The 17,120-nt window shown below is 41.7% G+C and overlaps 1 protein-coding gene across 1 annotated transcript in view; it reads right to left on the bottom strand.

The window, feature by feature from the left end:
* Nucleotides 1-615: 615 nt before the first annotated feature.
* LOC111874482 (apoptosis-stimulating of p53 protein 1-like) overlaps nt 616-17,120 on the bottom strand; it is a 248,013-nt gene continuing 231,508 nt past the window's right edge. Inside the window, exons 4-5 of the mRNA XM_023870023.2 lie at nt 2,060-2,173; nt 616-686 (exon numbers count right to left, since the gene is read on the bottom strand). Coding sequence (XP_023725791.2) covers nt 616-686; nt 2,060-2,173 — 185 coding nt within the window. The remainder of the gene's footprint in view (nt 687-2,059; nt 2,174-17,120) is intronic.

Below are 17,120 nucleotides of genomic sequence, written 5' to 3'. Positions count from 1 at the left end.
GTAGTGGCCGCAGTGCCAAGTGGACTCAGTCTCACCCCTCTAAGAATAATAATGGGTTTGGAGACCCTTCAACAGCATAGTCATTCGCGCTTACGAGCCGTTTTTAAGAACACCGGCAAAGTTCACTGGGGGTTCATGTAACATAAGGGTTATGTTTAACTGATACGAACCAAAGACTGCCCCTGTGGTCTAGTGGTCAGAGTTCCTGGCTATAGATTCAAAGGTCCCGGGTTCGATTCCCGGCGCTACCAGATTTTCTGAGAAGCACTGCGTCCGGAACGGGGTCCACTCAACCTCGTGAGGATAACTGAGGAGCTGTTTCAAGGAAATAGCGGCTCTGGTTTAGAAAACCGAAATTAACGGCCATGGGGATTCGTTGTGCTGAACACGCGACAACCTCTATCCTCTAAAGTTGACATTAACTTCGCCGACAAGCGGCGGTCGCTCTGTCGGTATAGTTCACTTGCGGACTCAAGCCAGAGAGTTTAGTTTAGTTTAGATACGAACGAAAAATGTCTCAAAAACAAATTCAAACCCATATTCCAAACAGCACATTTTGTAAAACGTAGCAGAAGGAACTTGAAGCCGAATGGACGGACGCACACGATCTCCACATTAGGAATTATTAACAACCGAGTTACAAGTGCTGTACCGCTGCTGATGGAGTCTCGTATATTGGCAGTGACCTGAGAGGAAAGAAGACACGGATGAGCAAGAACAAACAGTTATGGCAATCCTTGAAGGACTTAGTCCCATAGAGAGTAGGATCTTACGAAATGTCCGTGTCTGCGAGATTATGATCGGATTACAAGTGAGATGTATACGGGAATTAAGCAGGAGACGGGATTAAACTTAAGAAGAGAACGGAGCCATGAATAGTGTAAAGCGAAGCAAGGTACTACATTTTGTTTCCTTAAGGAATGCGAAGGGGCAGTATTTGCTGCCTAAGAGGAAGCTGCAATATTTGCATCTAGATGGGCTGTGCACGCCTACCTAGCCAACCTGCTGTCTAGAAACACAGAACTAAGCTACAGTAATTCCGTATTACCATAATAGCATTACCCATTAAAGAAACGTCTATTACTTTCCGGTTTTATGTTGGTGTGTGATCAGGAGTGACACAGTGTGGATCGTGAAGTCGCCTAGTGCAGCGGATAAAATTGTGAAGTTATTTGTCGCGTTATATACCCAACACGTGACAATTTGGTGTCAGAAGTGGGATATTCGGAAAACAAAAGGTTAACGTGCTATTGAAATTTTGTAATTTGCGAAATGTGTCTAACAGTAAATTGCAATCAGTTATGACATCCAGCCTCTCAAAAAAGAATGTTGAAAAAATTAAGCCGTATGTGGATAGAACTGTTCAGAAGTTTTTGGGTTTTAGTGAGCCTTCGTTAGTCACAGCAGCGTTAAACTGCCTTACGTCAGAGTTCTCTTTCTCGAACAGCTAAGTCTCTTTTAACAGCTCATTCGTATATTACATAATATTTATATTTCATAGCCCGCTGACTTCCGCTACATATGTAGACACTCAACATGCGGAAGGGAAACATAAAATACAACTTGAGAGAGACATATTTACCCTCGTAGATGTACCATAAAAAAAGAGGAAAAAACTGAAGGAAGAAAAATGTAAAAAGGAAGACAGATATGGAGTTAGATAAATCGATAGATAGACAAACAGTTATGCACACAGATAAACTACGGAAGTAAACACATCACTCGACTCACAATTCAGAAAATATCGCTCTTAAAACATGCCAGCTGGATATCAGAGAGGTCATACTTAAATACACATGGCCACTTGGACTGGTACAAAGCCCCTGTGATAAATATTACGAGATCAGAGAGAAAGAGAGAGGGCGGAGCGCGTCCTGCTCCCCGCTGATAATCAGACTTACAACTGAAGGCAAACGTGCAGGTAGATAAAATAGCATTAATAACACAAGATATGAGCCAGTTATTTCCCTACTTGGATGTCTTCTGTACATTTCTATGGCAAAATAACGCTAAGGCTACCCGAGTTCACAAAAACAAGGATTAGTACCTCAGTACTCACCGTTCATTGCAGATGGCAGTACGGTATACCTGAGGACGAACTTGACCTGGTCCTGATGAGGTCCCCACTCTTGCAGGATCTCTAGGGGTCGTTCGTCATCCCGGAGCACACGTTCTGCGGAGCAGAAAACAGTGTTGCTCAAAAGTGGCATAAAAACTTTATACACCAGACAAACTCGAACAATCTGTTACGTCCATTTAGCAAAGAAGAGTTGAAACGTTTCTTCTTGCACATTTCCCACATTCTTTGCTTTACAATCTTTATCACAGAAAAAACATTTTTCGCTGAACGCTTATGACACAATCGGCATTAAAAATCAGCAACATAGAGAAACACACAAATCTGTTTTTGACGAGGACAATAAAGAGTAAATGGATATACGAATTTACCTGCATTTCTGTTTCAATGAATGTTTCAGGGAAAATCTATCAAGAGTAGGCACAATTTACGAGCGATGGTTGCTAACTTGGAAAGTACATTAAATGTTAACCAACTAACTAATCCCGTACAGCAGAGTCCATCTTGAGAAGCGAACATTCACTGAGCTACTCAAGACATTTCCTATCTTTTAAGGAATTTGATGGAGTACTCGCAATTCCCCACCATCAATCCCTATCCTCATGCTATATCGTCCCACCCTATTACTTAAAACCCGTCTTAATAATACTGTCACGAGTCCAGGGACCTGTGACTAATAACAACAGGTTCTGGATTGGATGATTGGATTTACTGTCACTTCTGTTACAATTACAAACAATTACAATCAACTACAGCAGCTCAAAATCAATAGCTGCCTAAAACTCGCTCCATTCCTTAATGGACTGTCTTCCCTTCTCCTGTGACTGGCTTGGTTCTGATTTACGAATCGGTCACTTCTTCAGCTTCCGTTGTCCGATAGTTAACACTTCACAGCTGCACATCTAACTTCGGGAATTCTCTTACGAATCAATCATTGAACTGAATTGAACTGAACTCTCCATTTGTAAGTTCGAGGCCAATCGAATGTACTGCGTCTAAACGTTGCCGCTGGACCATGCTTACCGAACCGTTGTCTAGTAATGGACTATTCCGCGTCTTTTCGTTGCCGCGGGAACGTGTGTTACTTCCGTGACGAGCTGTTGTCTAGCACTCTGGCTTTCAGGCGTCATGTCACATTATTCTCCAATGTCTGTCTAAGCGTTTAAATTATCCTCCCCCCCCCCCTTCTTTCAGATTTTCCGACCGGAATACTGTATGCATTCCTAACACGTCCCATGCGTATTACATATCCGGACCATCTCTCTCTAATTTATGTGATCACCCTAAAAATATCTGGTGAAGAGTACAAATCATTAAGCTCCTCATATTGCAGTTTTATGTCGTTATGTCTCTTCTCTTGGGTAAAAATATTCTCCTCGGTGCTGTGTTCTAAAACACTCTGAATTTATGTCCTTACATCAGTGCTAGAGACGAAGTTTAAAAGCCACAAAAAACAACAGACACAATTATTAATTTGTACATTTTAATCTTTGCGTTTCTAACCAGCAGTTGGGAAGACAAAACACTCTGAACCGAACAGCAGCAAGAACTCTCCAGCTTTAACTCCTTTCCCTAGATTCTTTCTGAATGCAATTTCGATTTGTTGGAGTCATCTACAAGTTTTTAATATCTGACACGTCGCCTCAAGGATGTTTTAGCAATATAAAACTATGATTTTCTTCCGATTTATAGATTATATTATATTATATTATACAGAGTCTATACTCAAATTTAAGCCCCAAAAATTGCTAAGTACGGGTATATTACGCCGGATTCAGACTTTTACCATTTCATTTTGTTAACCATTCTCAACACCATGAAATGTTCTAAACATAACATGCAATTATTAAGAACATATAAACACCATGGCATATATTATTTTCTTGTCCTATCTGCTGCTCTTGTGAGAACTGATCAATTTCATTTTGAGCTTCCTACAGAAGTTGGATCGAATAAATAGTAAACAAAATTAAATTCATCAAATAACACTTGGTCCAGAAATTTCAGAACAAATTAATTGAAATCCAATCAGTAGTTTAGAAGATAAAACACATAACTGACAGACAGAGCGACTACCTCTCCACTGTCCTTTTATGTTAAGCACATCGTGCAAACAAGGCATAAAACTCGCTCAAACTAGCCACTGTAATCAAGTCTGATTACGGAACTTGGTTCGGGCTTCTCGGATGGGCGAAACCAGAAATCCATATGGAGTTGTGAACATGTTTTAGCTAATCGTGTGCTTAATACTGTCACGCGTTTATATTTACTGACCACTTACAAGTTGTAACTACAAATAATTATTACGCTATTGTTGATTTCCACACTACAAATACTCCGTACTAAGTCTTCTCAAAGGCCTCGCCATAGCTCAAGCGGTTAGTCGCTCGCTTCTCACCGCGGCGGCCCGGGTTCGATCTCGGGTCTGGTCAAGTGGGGTTTGTGGTGGACAAAGTGGCGCTGGGATTGGTTTTCTCCGAGTACTTCGGTTTCCCCTGCCAATCTTCATTCCACCAACTGCTCCACAATCACCCTCACCTATCATCTTGGGCTGGTACAATAGGCCAGAAGTGGCCGCAGTACAAGGGACTTAGTCCCACCCCGGTAGCAATAAAAAGAAAAGAAGTCTTCTCAATCAGCTTTCACTAGTCTCTACGTGGCAACTGCTCTCCACTATGGCTATTCATCTGCAGTGTTATCACTAGACGTTTCCTGGTAACGAATTTTAGCGATGGAGATTCTTCAGCTTCCGTTGTCCGCTGGTCAACACTCCACAGCTGAACCCTCAACTCAACTCAACTAAACCACTGCTGTACATTCCGGTGTACTCCTCGTACTCTTCCAGTTCTTCTGACTTTGGTCTCAAAAACTTCTCGGCATGGACACCACGGAAAACACCATATTCTATTGTCAAGAATGCGTGTTTATTGGCCCGTTACCTAGCAATGGATACATGCGCACCACATAGAAAAGAACCTCTTGCTACCTGGTTCTATTGTTGCGTGCGCTTATTTCGGAAGTTGCTTAGAAATGGGTCTGCCTTTAACAACACCAAGTACTCTGTACTGCAATTAGACGAAACGACCCATATCGGAGACTTGTAAAATCTTGTTGCATAAATTTGGTGTGGATGGGAAGGAACGGTGTTTGAAGATATTTGTTGTCATCCGACGAAATGTAGAACAATCTCCGCATACTGCTTTCGGACGCTGCATGGGGTGTGGAATGTACCGATCTATATGGGCAATAACGGGAACACCCAGTGGAAGAGTAGCTGGAACCCTCAAAGTCGTCTGTTGTGTCACTGTAGCATTCACCGACAAGCTCTAAATGCGAAGAGATATGAAGGATGTTTTGGATACTGCTCTGAAAACTCTTAATGCCACAAACTGTGCGAGCAAATGGCCAATACTCATTCAAAAACTTCTTCATACTAATGTAAGGTGACTGTCAACAGGTACAATGTTGGATGTGAGGCTCTCAGAACTGTGAGTATAAGCAGCCCTTATTCATTTTATTGAACTACTGAAATAAGTACATATATTTATATCAAAATCTTTGTTTCAAACCAAAAATTATTTCGAAGATTCATCCTGCTTCTAACTATCAACTAACAATGTCGATGCATTTATACGCTCAAACAATTCAAACGTTGGCCTTCAAGAAATTTCGGTGACATTTTCAATCTAAGAGACAATATTAACAGAATGATTAAGGAACGTCATTTATTTGGTACCTTTTTTTTAAAGAGAGTTTCAACTGGTTTTGAGGATTGAAATGTTTTCTTTCTGAAAATGATTGGCTCTTGATGAAACATAAGAAATTATATTAAAGGACACCTCCTTATGTTCAAGAAATAAGCTGAAAATTACTTTCCAGCATAAGAGGAACGAAATAATTGAAAACGTAATCCTTCAGATGATCAAATAATAACCGATATCTAATTTTTCCAGCAAATTACAAAGTATTTTTGGGGGGGAATTGTCAGTTGACGGAGTTGACGGAATACAAGGTTCGGAATTAAAAAGGAATTTCCTTATTGATTTCTGGATTCAATCAACTGGAAAGTATCCGGAACCTCCAGATAAAGCAGTATATTTCTGATGCCACTCGCCGGGTTCTCATCAAGCTGTCAGGCCCAACTGCAAAGCAGGATGCATGCTAAATGTGACCCAAGGCTCAAGGTAACCAATACCAGTATTACATGGAACTTATATGAATAATTTTAACACAGCAGACATATTCATGATAATATGATATACGAGTATGTATTGATTTTGAACTGCATTTATATTGCCTTTCTTTTCCCATTGTACCTCATTTTACTAAAATTTGAATTATATATTACTTTTAACTTGAACAATTCTCAAGTGGTCCGGAGGAAAGATCGTCTGAGAACAGCTCCTTTAGACAAAGTACAATCGGGAAACAGTGCTCATCAAACCAGGATAATAAGCTCTGTTTGACGTATGAAGTATTCTGCCCTTCGTAATCCAATGTAGCAATTATTATACGGACTGAATGCGTTTACAATTTGATTGGAGCGCCGTGACTTCTTCGGCTCGGCGTCGTGAACCGCTGGGCCAGAAGACAAGTTCCTATAATTTGATTGACGGCTCCAGTGAATTAAGAACTTGTTCAGTGAATGAACATGTCGCATCTTCCCCCTCCTTGCCCATCACCCAAGTTACTGGTTCTTCATACGAGTACTTAACAGCGCGTTCGGTTCTCTCGTCACATTTCGGGATTTAACTCCCATAGCAAATTAATTATAGAGGGCAATCCTCGAAGAATTTAAAATGTAGAAGTTCAATACGTGGCCTTATTTCGAGTCTTGACGCTTCATATCTGTAAAACCCTCGAGTAATCTAAAAATGGGCTTAATTTTATCCACCCATCCATCTCTGTCTGTCTGTCTGTCTACCTACCTACCTGTCTGTCTGTCTGTCTGTCTACCTATGGCTCTACGGTTCTTTTGTTGGACCTTAGCCGCTTTTTCAGTTCCTTATTCCTACACACAATCGGTAGGACTCCTTTGACGGGCGATCAGCCAGTCGCAAGGCCTCTACCTTCACAGTACAACACAAGCAACACAAAATAAACGCAGATAGACATTCATACACTAAGTGGGATTCGAACCCACGATCCCAGAGTTAGAGAGAGTGAAGACCTCAGACCGCGCGGCCACTGTGATCGCCGGCTTAATTTTACCTCTTGATTTCTTTATGTATACATGGAACAATATACAAGAGAAAGTGTGCTTGAGAACGTAGTGCCTAAGGAAGAGAAGAAACAGGAGAATGACCAAAACTGCATAATAATGGACCTGGTACTGTTAGAACAGATAACCAAAGGGCGATAACATGTAAGGGAAACACATTATAGCTGACATGAGATATGAATACAAAAATGTGGTCGGAAGTTGTGAAGGGAAGAGACCACTTGTAAAGAATTAGGGGTAAGTGGGATGATAATACGAACATCGATGTTACTGTTTGAAGGTGAGAAGTGTCCGATAGCTGATTTTCGTGGCCACGGTGAAGCATCATACTTCACAAATAAATTAATTTATTGATCATCTGAGGAGCTATCTACTGCTCAGTGTAGACCTTAGATTTTTAACTTACTGCTAGGTACTAACACGGACCAGGAACATCTCCTTGGCGTTTGCAAGTATCAGTTATCTCATGGAAGAACATTTACATCAGAATAAATGGAAGCAACAATGAGCTGACTGGGTAGCTAATTAACGAAGTCTACAACAGAGTTTCCCTTGAAAAGCTGGCAGTTACTCAGCTGGTCACTAAACTGTCTGCTTCTGTAAATCCAAAAGGTCCATTATTGTATGCATACAAGCCCATCCCTGAGGCCTGTACTGGGGACAATTCTTTTATCTGATCAAGGTCATCAAATCACCTCGATTACAGATCTGCAAAGCTACCCCTTACTACATACTCGAAACAAATGTACGTAATTGTATAAAATCATAACCTTGTTCAAATCTATTTTAGCAGTATTTTTATTTGTGTTAATAATTTTGAGCGGCTAAGATTAGTGTCTCTGAACTTTGCTGAGACAAGGCCGTGCCGTTTTATTCAGAATCCCTGAGATCTATTTTAATATGCCGAAGATCAAGAATGGCTGGGCTATAGTTCCACTGCGCTTGTCACAGTGGCCGCGCGGTTTGAGACATGAAATATCTTCGCCTGTTCGAATCCTGCTCCAGGAATGGATGTCTATGTGCGTTTATGTTGCGTTTGCGTTGTTCTGTTTATAGATAGAGGCCCTGCGAGGCGATGATCTCCCGTCCGAAGAGTCCTACAGACTGTGTGCAGATTAAGAAACTCTAATGCGGCAAAGGCCCAACAATGGGCTATAGAACCATAGATAGATGGATAGATAGATAGACAGTTCCACTTTCCCATACGTCTTCATGGCGTGGCGTTTAATTAATTAAACGCGGGGACAACTTTACCTTTTACCCTTCTACGCTTAGCGTCTATGTTGACGATAGCTCCAACCACAATTTTATGCCAACATAAACTTATTTATCCAATGAGTACTACTCAACACATCCATCTTCAAATCGCCCCAACAAAACTGAGAGAAGAGTGCAAATTACTAAACACATTATTATGCTTTATTGTTTGCTTCCACCGTCTGAACTACACAATGTTAATGGCGTCTGGCTGGCTTGAACGGTTTTACGCCTATTTATCTCCAAGGAGATTAGGCTTCTATTCGGCCTGATTAATTGCAGGCTATCCTGACTAAGGAATTCGTGACTTTCCTCAAGTATTGGAATGGGTCAACATGAAATATTTACTAGTCTCTGACTTTTAATAATAAAGATCACATTTCAATTGTACTGGACGATATATGTACAATCTTCTTCTTCTTCTTTGGCACTACAGCCCCAGTGGGCCTAGGCCTACCTCCATGAACTTCTCCGTTCACTTCGGTTTTTCTAGATCTTACACATTCGGTAGGACTCCTTGGGCGAGTGATCAGCTCGTCGCAAGGCCTCTACCAGTAAACAAACACAGAAAAACGCACACAAACATCCATGCCCTGAGTGGGATTCGAACCCACGATCCCGGCTTCCGAGCGAGCGAAGACAGTGCATGCCTTAGACCGCTCGGCTACCGTGACCGGCATAGGTACAATCTATGCAATTCAAACATGTCGGTTACATAACCATAAGAATCAATATATTCTACTACGTTTCAACAGAGTGTATAAAGGCTTGTTGAAAGGCGTTCTTTCACTTGTAGGTCTACTTGTCCAACATAATGAAAGTGTGTTTTGAAAAGTTTTGTCTTCTCATTGCCATACGAAAAAAAATATATAATATACATATGAATGCAGAACAAGCAACATTTCTTAAAAGAAAGATGAGGAATAAATAACGTACTGAACAACCATAGTTTAGAAGAATTCAGTAACGTCTAACCACGTTAGTTCTCAAACCACTGTTTTTTCTGCGGCAGCCATACTTACTTTTTTAATCTCTACGTTTACAATACACCTTAGGCTTGAAAAGTTATTTCCTAGGAGTCATAGGTTCGGTAAGGCTATTCAGAATTCCTTAGAAAGCGTAGGATTACATATTGTGGGATGCAGACCAGTGGCTAAGCAAAGACCATGACAGATGCAGCTATACAACAGCGTTACTGAGTAACGGTTTCGCACGCAAGTATGTCTGCTCGGCAACAGAGGAACGGTGTTCTCTGTGAAGTCTGTGCCGAGATGTTATAAGCGCAGAGCTGAGACAGAATGACGGGTAGAGCAGGAGGAGGTTTAGCGTATGCTAGTGACAGGGTGGTGCGGAAATCAGCAGTAGTGTTATAGAGTTGAGTGGAGAGACAACAGTGAGTAGAATTAGGACATTGAGAGGGTGTGTTTGCAGCTAAGACAGAGGTCAGAGATACACGTACAAACGTATGGAATTCCAGGGTACAGAATGCAAAGTGAGTGACGTGTCAAAGATGGTGGGCATCCCAGTATCGCGAAATAAAAAACTCGGTACCTCGGGGAATAATTGGGCCACCCTGTCACTGAGTGACATAACACAGGGACCCTGTCCTCCAGGTTGGGTTTTGGACGCAAGGCTGACGACCTGGCTGTGTAAAAAATTGTTGTGAAATACAAAGAAGCGAAAAAAGGATCAAATCTGGCATAATCTTCTAAGGAAGGCTATGACTAAACAAGGGATATTTTGCTAATGGTGGTGGTGGTGGTGGTGGTGGTGGTGGTGATGATGATCATGACGATGACATTTTAAATATACATCAAAATCTTACGAATTTTGTATTCATATTCGTAAATGGCAAGGAAACTACAGGTGTCAGCACATATTACAAATTCTGAAATTCATTTTAAGTCGAAGGGCAGTTTGCGTCCGGGTGCTGCTGAAAGAGAAACCGCGGAATTCCTTTATGTCCCACATGTCCTGCAAGCACGTGCTTCACAGATCGCGAAGCCACATCAATGGTGGCACGAAAATGAAAATGCTGTTCCATTCCTTTCCGTTAGCTTTGATTACCGTTGACTGTGGGTTCAAACCCCGACAGGGAAACGCATGGTCTTGGCGTTTCCAATTACAGTCCATCACCGCCATCATCAGCGACCACAACGAGCCTCCTGCAGCGCCGTGTGTGCATCATTAACGGTGACAGACCAAGGCACACTCAGGGTTTGAAAATGTTTACGTCAGTCGAAATATCGAGACGGATAAGCATCGTCTTCTTAAACCCTCATGTTCATATAAATGAAGATTACTGTCCAGAATTCAGCGAAACCTCACAAAAACTAAACCTCATACCGACTCTTGACCTCACACTTCATTGTTTACACGTTTCCAATTCTTTCTTACAGAAGCTGTGATAGGAAATTATACTTCAAGATTCATACATACCTAACACAAATATTATGTTTTTGGACAATATCCATCCTTCTGTCTTTATCTAAAAACCGTCCTGTTTATTTTTCAAAACACAACGTTTCGGAGACTGGATTCTGTCTCCAACTTCGGATAAAACCTACTCAGTTGGGCCCAATCGATAGAGGTAGTTCCCAACCGACACGCTGTGTTTTTAAAAATAAACAGGACGATGGATAATGTCCAGAAACATGATATTTGTACTGATGTACCATCGTCACAAACTTTTAGATCTTATTTATACCTAACACAAACTGAGGGGAACGCGGTAACGTGGTTGTTTGCGGAGCTATCCTACAAGCCGGAAGGTCGCTGGTTCGATTCCCGATCAGGTCATTGGATTCTTCAATTGACCTAATCCTACCAGTCGCACTATGGCCCTAGAGTCGACTCAGCCTTTAACATAAATGAGTACCAGGAATCTTCCTGCGGGTATATGGCGGACAATCTCACAGCCATCTGTAAGTCGATTGTCTAGAAAATGTTAACACAGCTGTTTTCGAACCCACCTTTGTAATATCGGCTCGGTCGGAATTGTGCTACCCCTGCTACACCTGTTTCTACCTTCGGATGGTGTATGATGGCCTTACAGATCTACCCCAAGAAGGTTGGTATAGGTGTGGAAAGTAGCTGGGTCGGTTAGTATGAGCCGCAGGGTAGCGATGCCGAATTCAGCGGTACAGTGAGAGTTGTTCCAGCTTGATGGTGATGTTGATTCACTTATTGTTCTCCAAACCACATTATTTAATTTACTGTATGTTAATGCTTACAATTCCAATTTATTAACTGATCCGCAAACTAGGTCTTGTAGCGTGCAAGGGCCACGTCCGTACACTTCAGAATATGGAGAGACTAAGAAGCGCGGAAATGGCTTGCACATTCAACGCTAGGAATAAGAAACTCGAGCTCTCCACTGTGCGGACATATATACATGCCATTCCATCTCCCGTAGAGAAGTCTGAACGAGGCAACCAAGTCATAATGGCCCTTGAGCGGTCCTCATTCACAGGCAATTATAACGAGTTTTGACCTGGCCCTTTCACTGACTTTCGCAGGCGCGTCAGGTTTCCTGTACCCAAGCTAAATTAATGACTGCTCGCAAATGTCAGAAATTCAGACTTCTTGGCCCTGCCAGAATCCATAAATTTCCACATAAACACCGTGCTGCTCGTCCAAAACAATTGAATAAGATATTATAGGTCACCATAAAGTTCCAGTAATATCGAAATATAATACTATTTTGNTTGAATTTAAAATTACCTAGAATCAATTATAAATAAAGTCCCCGCCCATTTATAATCATCCAAATAAAAAGGGGCTAGGATTTATCAGCGTCAACGTGGAAGTCTCGACGTCTCACAACCCTAAGGAATTCTACGGCCTCTTATAGGGAGAACTTTGCCTTTTGAATACAAAGTGAATATCAGACTCACCCTGTACATAAGAATTAGATGGCATCAATTACGTTTATTATTCTTTCTCAGAAAAGCCTCCGGGATATCACCCCTAGAGTAAGTAATTCACAATTCGACGATGCCTAAGAGGAAGCATACAACCTCGCCCAATACGATTTAATGATGTATGCTTTCGTATAGAAGTACAGGTACTCAGGTCTTTCAGCCTACAGTACGTATTTCACAATCGAACGAAACCTAACAGTAACACAGAATCTTACTCACCCTGTACATCACAATTCAGCTGCATTAATGATGTGTTCTATTCTTTCTTAAACAAGCCGCGGTGAAACTTATTTAAGTACGCCACCCCGCAGAATATATTCTTTATTTCATCCCTAACAAAAAGTCGTATTAGCACTGTATAAAGAATGACGTCATTACCGGTTCTAATGTCCCACTGCCTCGGGATAACGACATCAATCACTCCCAGATTACGTTGTGTTTTTATCTGAGAAAACAAAATCTCATTATCTGACGCGGATCCGTTTCTTTCTCAACTTTTTCACAAGTTGCACCGTAGGAAAAGTATCTTGTTTTCTCGTACGTCATTTCCGCTTCCAGGCATCAGAAGAAAGTTGTGTGGATGTTTCTAAACAGAACTTAGTGAGAAGGGTTGGAAATGTTAATGTTTGTTATCGCAGGTTCCTGTACAAACTGCTGCGCTCTGTGTTCCACCGGTTCCGGTGAGACAGGCTACGGGACGCGTCACCTCTTGCACACGGCACCACAGAGACCTACGAGCCAACAAACAAGTCTATAGACACACTGAGGATTACCGCAGCTATTCTTAACCATTGTAGGCAAATGATGGAACAGCGCTTTAAACAAGTCATGATCTGCTCCATTCATTTTATCAATTCGACACAAAAAAGCAAACTCCGTGGCATGTAGTCCGCAAGCGAACTATACCGACCGACAGACCGACCACCGCTTTCCGGCGAAGTTAGTAACGTTTGAGGACAGAGGGTGTCACGTGGTCAGCGCAACGGATCCCCACGGCCGTTAATCTCGGTTTTCTAGACCGCAGCCGCTATATCCTTGAAACAGCTCCTCAATTACCCTCACGAGGCTGAGTAGGCCCCGCTCCAGACCCACTACGTCTCAGAAAAATTTGGTTGCGCCGGGAATCGATCCCGGGACCTCTGGATCTGTAGGCAGGAACTCTGACCACTGGACCACAGAGGCGGTTCTTCAATTCGCCGCACGCAGCTGAAAATGTGTCGTTAAATACAGAACCAATCGTAACAGATTTGGAAAGATGTATTCACTATTTGGGCTAGGCGTGGGCTATTTTCCTTTGCAGTTGTTACAGTACAAGCTATAGTGTTCACCTATTTCAGTGACATCACCGAAGGAAATGAGCTGTTGTCATAAGGAAAAGGTAAAGTTGCCCCTGTGCTTGACTAATTAAGAACCATGCCATGAAGACCTACGGGGGTGTGGATGTATAGATCCACGCTTTCTTGACCTTGGCTCTAGTTGGACGTAAGTGGTCAGATTCAGGCCCTGGCCTCTTTATCCCCGGGGAAAGAGCCCCAAGTATTCATTGGATGGGAGGCTGGTTGGGCCCCAGAGCCGATATGGAGAAAAGAAAATTCTAGCCCCCACCGATTCTCGAACTCCGACCCCTCAGTCGTCCAGCCTGTAGACAGTCGTTATTCCCGTTGCGCAAACTGTACAAAAGCACAGAAACATAAATTATCATTTTCTTAATTTTCTTACATGTATACGGTATCGAAGAATGTTGAAAATTAAAGTTACAGATTATAATAATTTTATGTAATTTGCAGAAATCTTAGAAGGATGCGTGCATTTCAAGAAGATGCACACGTGCACACGGTACTTGTTCTGGACTGATAATGACGAAAATGCAATTAGCTTAACATATTCTAGTGCAAATTCCATTAACAAACGTAGGAGAAATCGGTTACAGCGTTGGCTCTAAAACTGTTGAGTGTTCCCCTGGAAGATAAGGAGACGAGACGGTATCAGAGGAGGGGGCATGACGTAATGAGAAAAAGTCTATTTTTAATCTAAAACTTGGCAGAAATAATTAGTTTCGGTCGCATAGAATCATCATTTCNATTTAATTTACACACAACAGTCCTCCAGTCAGAATGAACGGTTACAGAGTCTATGCCTGCTCTTGCAACAATGGAATACGTCATGCCGTCTCTAAGAAATAATTACACTGCAACAGAGGAACGGTGTTTTATACGCGGTCCTTTCCGAGTTGTTATAAGCAGAACCAGATGACAGTTATTTAGTTAGTCCGCAGTATTGGACAAGGTGAAGCCAGGCACGTAAGAGGCTTAAACTTGGCGGTGGTCAAGCTTAGGAACGTTCAAGTGAGTATGCTGTCGTTGTAACATAAGATACGTAAGACAGGCATGATCTGTTTTGCAAAGCCTGGACTGACAGAGGACTTGTATATAGTGCAAAAGGAAGACTTTCCAGTAATACATAACATGCGACATGTGCCACACGTATACTTGACAAAAGGCCAAGCATATTCATAAGAGACAAACCCATCCTCTGCTCAGATACGATGTTACATAAGAACTATGTCCGCAAGGGTTAAGCCGAAAAAAAAAATCCTGTCGTCATCCTCAAGGAGCTTGACGCCAAGACGGACTGGCGGTAGACCTCGAGTCGTAAAGTTAACATTGAGTCAGTTAGTCAGAGAACTGTATAGGTTCGGTCTCTTGTGAGCTGTTGCTCTTGGCAGCTAGTAGCTGAGGTGTGGGACAGTTCGGGAACCCAGAGGAAACGAAACGTCCACCGTTGAAGCCGCTACCAAGCAACGGCTAGTGAAGACTGTAACAGAGTGAGAAGACCTAGTGTGTCCTGCAATGATCTGTGAAGTGTGTAGAACATTGAGAGCAAAATCTCTACTTGTAGTTACGAGTTGTAAGCGTTCAGTAAATCCATTTATCAATACAAACCACGTCTAAAGCCAAACGCAGTCACGTGACAATATAAGTAGGAGTACATAGCGTTACATTTATTTCAATCACAATGGCGGATTAGTGTCTGACAAGAAAGAAAGGGGAGGTGTCAAAGTCCAAGAACCACTCGGTTAGGGTATTTTAAGGCTGAAAGATAAGGATGGTCATGTCCGCTTAATTTACCCACTTTGGTGCACGTTATGCAAGGCAGGACTGCTTTTGTTACAATATTAATAAAGTGTAAAACAGTACACTGTCTAAACAGTTTATTTTTTATATTTGAGGTTTTTAAGGCAGTGACTATTAAGTGTATTGCCTGCTGGGATTCACCTTTGTATCGTCTGGGAGAATTTTACGTTTCGGAGTATAATCGGCAAATGTATACCGGGTCACAGAAGTTACATCCAAGAAAACAGCACTTTCAGCATTCATTTTACTCAGAGAACAGAGAGCAACAAAGTGAAATACGAATATTTGGATCTGAGATAAGTTAACTAGCGAGGAAAATTACACAACTGAAAACTTCTGAAGTAGCAATATTTTCCGCACACTTAGAGACTGAAACATCGTGACATGAAACAAAGCTGCATATGTAACAAATGCATGCATAACTCCGTTTAAAGAACACTGAAGAAAGTAGCTGGAAGAAGGCGTACGTTTACGCAACACTGAAGGGAACGTTAAAAGAGCGTGGAATGGGGATTCAACGATACGAGTGGTGACGAATGGCTATAGAATCATCGAGAAGTATCTTAGTTTTTGTCTAAACATTCGTGTTATTATCCTCTCCCCTCTCCCGTTTTCTTTACCAATCTTCTTTGTCAGTCCTATCGGAATTCCTCTCCTCTCCCTTCCTACTTCTCCTTAACGTTAAACAAGTAAATGTCATTGAAAGCATGACTTGATGAGATGCTCACTTCGATTCGTCATACATTTTGCTACAGGGCGAAATATTGTGCTAGATATATCACTTTTACACTTCATTTTACATAATGACAAAACGAGTGATGTACAAACAGTGTTCTATTTAGGCTGATTATACAATGATTATTTACACGTATCATATGGATTAAAGAAGGTCCATATCACGTATTTTAAGCCATTGGGTGGGAACTCGAATACGAGACTGAACCTGGAGTAGCATCGTGTTCTGAAAATACGAAAAACAAGTTCTTCCTTTCTTCACCATTTTATTTATTTCTGTTGTAATTTTAAAGACTGTCATCCGACAACAAGTCTGAAAGGGGCTAAGAAAATGGGAAGTTTACATATGAATTGAACTGTTCTTGAAAACGAGACGTTTCGTTATAAGAATATTCGTTAAAACGAGCGTATACAGACATATTTGTATCGAATTGTTCATTCTAGTATCTGGCGTCTTCAAGTAATATATTTTGACTTTTGTCTGTGTCGAGATGAAGCAAAGTGGCGCTGCCGATTTCAATTTGCCCAGGCAAAGGAACATCGTGAAATTAAATAACAGTTGCCAGTAGTTTTCGGCCCGCTAACAAGAGTAGTCGCTATAAAAAAGAGATTAAAAGAAAGACGTGGGACAATTCAGAAGCAGAGGTTGGCAACCCGAAAACATGCAAGCGAATGAGAATGGAAACCTTGCGGCTGTTTACCTGCAAGCGTTTCACAGAGGAACCGCATTACATTATTAGAAGTCTGGAGTTAATTTGCGACCTACGAACAGA

The sequence above is a fragment of the Cryptotermes secundus genome, unplaced genomic scaffold (assembly GCF_002891405.2).
Source record: "Cryptotermes secundus unplaced genomic scaffold, Csec_1.0 scaffold483, whole genome shotgun sequence".
Classification (NCBI taxonomy): domain Eukaryota; kingdom Metazoa; phylum Arthropoda; class Insecta; order Blattodea; family Kalotermitidae; genus Cryptotermes; species Cryptotermes secundus.
This window is presented reverse-complemented; position numbering and strand designations above follow the sequence as displayed.